This window comes from Limulus polyphemus, unplaced genomic scaffold (assembly GCF_000517525.1).
Source record: "Limulus polyphemus unplaced genomic scaffold, Limulus_polyphemus-2.1.2 Scaffold3583, whole genome shotgun sequence".
Lineage (NCBI taxonomy): Eukaryota > Metazoa > Arthropoda > Merostomata > Xiphosura > Limulidae > Limulus > Limulus polyphemus.
Window position 1 is genome coordinate 45,012 of NW_013669193.1, and position 5,885 is coordinate 50,896.

Below are 5,885 nucleotides of genomic sequence, written 5' to 3' on the forward strand. Positions count from 1 at the left end.
GGAAAAAAAAGATTACAAATAGCAAAGCAGTAAAAACTTACCCACACCTACAAAATCTCCCATTTCTGCAAGGATACCTAAAGTGGGGGGAGAGAGAGAACATCATTTTTGTCTAAGAATAAAACAAAACAAACATAATACGAGAGTAATAAAAAAAACTGCAGAACACACTTGCATAACAGGAAATACTTTCAACGGAGACAATTACAGGGTCACTGATTCAGGAATTTTCGGTATTTCAGTACGATTTCCATCAAATTTGGGCACAGGCCCAATGTGCCAGTTCTATGTTGTCAATCGTGTCCATGTTGATTGGAATGTTGCAAGGTTGTGTGTGTGTATGCTATTCTTTTTACACAGGTTTAGGTTACATATTGTCATACTGCAATCTTTGTTCTTTTGTTTAAACCTAGAATGTATGTATTTTTGGATGAATTTTTAGAAAGGTAGCCTATTAAAACATGTAGTATAGATATCTATGCTAAAACAACTGGGAACAGTAGACATTTCATACAATTGCTCTGATAATTAAATACAAATTAAGAAAAACAGTAAAGAAAGATTTTGATTTTCACGTCCAATCAGTTCTCCCCACGATGAGAGTTCAGTTCAATTGAAAAGTTATTCGCAATTCGGTTCTCTGGGACAGAAAGTAAGTAACAAGTTCAATATGCCGAAGGTATCCAATATTCAAAGCTCGTCACTCCAACCTTGATACAAATTACAAATGCTATTTCTCTCAGTCGATCAATGTAACTAAGAAACTAAATGTATGATATACCTAGTAACCTGACTATGTCCGAGTATACCTCTAGTAACACAGCGACTGAAGAATTGTTAAGAATAATAACGGAACTATTGTAAGTGTTGTAATTGTGTAATCTCAGTCTCCAAGTCATTCTTTATTCTAACTGTAAACTCCTCGAGTTAGTGACTTTTGTGCTCCACTTGCAACTGTATCCTCATTTAAATATATAAGTGTGACTGGTGGTAAAAGTTGAAGCTCCAACACCTAGCCCAAATGCCTGCCCATCACAGTATAAGTTGGCTTGGGACATAGCTTGGAAATGTATGTCAACTACGACTTTGTCCGACTATAAAAGTGAATGTTTCCATAACTCTTTCTCTGAATTTTTAGCTCTTGGTTTTTGTCTCTTGACTTTCTTCTCTTGATTTTATATAAGAAATGCTATTTTTGTAAGAAAATTGATACACATGTTTTAAGGTTTGTTTCTTCATGATTTAGTTACCTTACTCACAAATTAAATATAAAGAGTGCTAATATCATTGCTGGTTTAAAAGCTTACATGTACTATAAGGTAAAATGCCCTGTTGGCATTAACTACATTACTGATATTAATGCCATTATAAGAGAAGAATGCACTACTTTGAATAGTGCTTTCTTTACTCTTCCTCCTGCCATTTGTTAGCCAAAACGTTTATCAAGTGTACATACCATAAGAAAGGGTGCTACTATTACTGCTACTTCCACCACTAATGCTGCTGCCATCTGTATATGACCCTGTAGGTGTTCCACCTGAAGATACTGGTTGGCGATGAGAAAAAAGTCCTATCATTGACCTGCTGTGAGACAACTCTCCTGGTGTAGGATCAGAAGAGTGTCTTGTTTTAAGTTGCTCATTTATGGGCATCCCACAAAAACCTAATATCAAAAATAAATAGTATAATCACATTTTTCTACACAAAAGTGGTAGAAACATTAAAATGTTCATAAAAAGCTGTCAGATTTCTTAACCAGATAATTACAAAAGAAAAAGGAAACCAAAGATGCTGAATTAATTTTTTTTATGTAACCTGCTCTTTTCAGGAAAGAACCACTGAAAGTTTTCTAACATAAAGAATAAAATTACAAAAACACCTGTGAAATATCAAATTTTACTTTAATTTTGTCATGGTTTTACCATTCATTTATTATTCTATCATTTAGTTCAACTATGTATTTTTAGTTATATTATAGTGCTAACTCACCTTCTAACTAGGAAATGTTGAATTTTAATGTGTATGTAAGAAACTGACACAAGCTTCCCCTAGCAGTGACATACAGATATTAATGTTCTGAAAGATTATGTATATTTTATGGTAATAGTTAGTCACATGAGATGTAATATCATGATCTAACCACTAAAGGAAAACTTTTCCTTGATCTTAAATGAGTTAGTTCATGAGATATTATTAGAATTATTGCCAATTATTGCTCGATATTGTTACCGATATTGAGAAGTAGTTTAATTTTAGTGAAAAAGAGTTTTTTCTTCTTCTGGTTCTTTTTTTTAATTCCTTTAGTACTGAAAGTAATAACATCGAGATTTATGTTGTATTGTTTGACATTTGTATCTAGTCTTGGCTAGGAGTGGGTTTACTGGTTTTTTTTCTGTAAGTGATAAAAATTGTAGTTGTTTGAAAGTTTTGTTTTTGATTTCTGTTATTTTTCATTAAATTGTTTTTGTTTGACATTAGTTGTCGGAGGTTTTGTTTTAGTCAATTACAAATATTCCCTTTTGGTTCTGAAAAGCTACTCCATGGAATGTAGTTACTTCACCAATTATATTTGCAACTAAACAGACATTTGAAAAGTAACCTAGAGTTGTTATACTACCTGTTAAGTAGAAAATTATGACATTTTACTAATATAAGTGTTTAAAGATGACTTCATTAGGTGCCCATGTAATACCTATATTAAGGGATGTTATTTTCAGGTTGCTTTGTTAAGAATATTGCTAGAAATCTAAGGAAAGAAATTAATTATGGTTTGAAGTTCAATCTTAAGTTTAAACATTTTAAGTGGTTGTTGTTAAAGGTACAACATTATATATTTTTTTTCTTTTTTAAAATGTAAGGCTAAATTCACTGCTATACCAAAATAATGATAAAATTGTAAATTAATGTACATAATATTCATTTAGTTATGCCTTACATTTTCTTACAGTCATGAGTGTTTAATAATTACTATGTAATTAAGTTATGGCAAAACTATTGTAAAGATTTTCATTTAAAAAATGTGGAGGGCTACATTCCTTAATGTTGGAAACCCAAACATTTGTAAAACAGAATCATATGTACAATCTCTACAGTAACACTTTCTACAACACTGCTGTTTACCATATCATATGAAGCTATAAAGGTTTAACATTTTCTTTCCAAACTTTATTTTAAAGCCTCATTTCAGTTTACAATTCATATTACCGATACTTTTAAATTAAATAACTCAAGATTTGTGCGTATAAGTTCACAATTATATAAATTATACATAACATTCAGGGGTGTAGAAATGAGTTGCAAAGTGAGAATGCTTGACTAAATATGCAGATTTTACAATGTTAGATTGAAAGTAAACGTAGATGATGTGCTGCTCAACCTAAGTGGTCTGGGGGCATGTCCTCCAGAAAATTAATATAATAATATAATTTACAGTTGCTATATATGGCGAATATGTAAGAGTGGGGGTGCTAAAGCATCCCCTGTACCGACCCTCCGACATTTTAAGAATTTTATAATACAGTAAATTATAATTACACATAGCACAAGCAATTTTTTTTTTTTTTTTAGCTTTGCATCCTTGTGCTCCAACATTATTTCGTGATGACGTAGTCCAACATTTTCCCCTTATACTTAGTTTCAATACTTATTAAACAGGTTGTACTAATAATTATTCCGTTCATTTTATAATAATGTCAAGTCCCTACAAATACAATACTCAAGAAAGCTTCAGTTTCAGGTGCTGGATGTTGGGTGTGGTCGAAGGGCTAAGGTTAGTATAATTTACCTTAAATCAAATAGGCTACATAAAAACTTGTACATTTATTGTTCTTGCAGGTGGGTGTGGTAAGCACATGGAAATCGCATTAACAATCGTGTTTTAACCATTTTATGTGAAGGACAACATGACACGAGTTAGTTCCTTTACCTACTACATACCACAATATCCGACTGTAAACCGTATATTTTGTTACTATGTGTCGCTTGGTAAAATAAAAAGTTCACGCGTTTATTTCAAATATTCAAATTTACCAACAATATCCCTCCCCCTATGCCAACTTAAAAAAATTCAAATTTTTTGTTTTTATTATCTAGTTTTATGTAATGTGGAATTGAAATAAATTTAACGTTTTACTAAATGTAGCATATTGTTTTGCCATTTTTTAGTAGATATTTCCCTTATTTTAAAATTTATATTAAGATAAACTATAATTTACTGACTAGCGGAAGTACGTAAAGCAATGCTGTTCACAGAGGGGGAAAAAAATGTTTGAAACCTTTCAGGTATTGATCATATATTCACCGTTTTTATTTAAGGTAGAAGGAGAAAAAGTCGCAAGTCATCAACGGCTGTTACTACATCACAATTTAAATATTCAAAGTCAAATATAAAGCTAGTCTGCTAATTACCAAATAACCACATAAGGAAATATTTAACAACGAATCTCGTCAACCAGAACAATTGTGTAATTTTTGGTAAAATATGGACCACACGATATACAGAAGAATTGGAATAAAATATGGTGACCTGTACGGCTTGATCTGAGGAGAGTTTTTTCATAGATGTATTGGTCATAATGGTTTCTATCTTCCCAAAATTATCAACTTTCATCGCTCTTGTAAAGGCTGTTCAAGTCTTCCTGCGATTCTGTGAACATACCTGGTCTGTAAGTAGACACGCTTCTTTTCGGCCATTTGCCATTTTTATAACCACCAACAAACATTATTATATGGTATTTTTTTATGGTTGCTTTCTCTGCAACTGGCATTTCATCACGATTGCATCCACATCTGCTGTCCTGGTAACATGTCGTCCATTTTACTACATTACACTTCCAAATAAGATTTGAACCTGATGTCTTTGACATCTGTCCTCAGAAATATATGGAATCTTGACAGAAAATATGCTGGTTGAAGTTCTAGGTCTCGTGGATTACTAGCTTCGCGAGAATTTCTATCGATATTGTATTACAATAACACCATGACCTCAAACCAGGTTTAGTACAAAATGTATTAATCAACTGAAAGAGAAAACCATTGTCTTCTCCACTTCTTTTCAGTTCTTGATTTGACGAACATCATCGTTAGATGCTCACACGACAATGCATATTCCATAAAACTTGCAATAATTTCGGAAATAAAATATCGGATGTATGCCTCCTGGTTGACTTACAGCTTTGTTGTTAAATTATTATTTCAATTCATTTGTTTATATTGCTGACCAAGCTTACAAGTTTCGTTTACAGTTTGACTATTGTTATGCTGTTAATTAAACTTTATTGCTATTAATTTAATTCATGAATAGGAAACATTTCGCGGTAGTGGTAGGATTCGTTGTATATTTGGAGGCTATTCGTGATTTCTATGTGCCAAAAAAGTTTTTTATTTGTACGACCAATATTAAATTCTTAATTAAAAACGTTTTGATACTCTTTATAATGGCTTTACTTAAGCCATTAGAATCAATCTAGTCAATCGGTAATGTGGCAACATAATTATGATACTATGTTAAACCCTAATAAGTGGAAACATAATTCTGAATCCCATATCTTTACTCATCCAATTTTACTAACAATCCATTACATGCGTGTCTGTGTTTTAACATCCAATTTTACTAACAATCCATTACATGCGTGTCTGTGTTTTAACATCTAATGTTACTAACAATCCATTACATGCGTGTCTGTGTTTTAACATCTAGCACCCAGAGTTGGCTGGCTCGATTACTATAAATTTTGTTATGATAACTGGAAACTTCTCGACGGTATAGTGTACATGGACTGTTTCGTTTTAGAATTTTTGAGCGAAAAGGGGAGATAAAAGCCCCTGAAGTAGGGAACATATCCAATCTTTTTTTTTTTATTTATTTTTTTTTTTTTTTTTTTTTT

General features: G+C 32.0%; 1 protein-coding gene across 1 annotated transcript in view; it reads right to left on the bottom strand.

Moving 5' to 3' along the window:
* LOC106469635 (rho family-interacting cell polarization regulator 2-like) overlaps nucleotides 1-5,885 on the bottom strand; it is a gene marked incomplete at its 3' end in the record, with an annotated part of 76,048 nt that overhangs the window by 43,867 nt on the left and 26,296 nt on the right. The window contains exon 2 of the mRNA XM_013930136.2: nucleotides 1,457-1,663. Within this exon, the coding sequence (XP_013785590.2) occupies nucleotides 1,457-1,663 (207 nt within the window). The remainder of the gene's footprint in view (nucleotides 1-1,456; nucleotides 1,664-5,885) is intronic.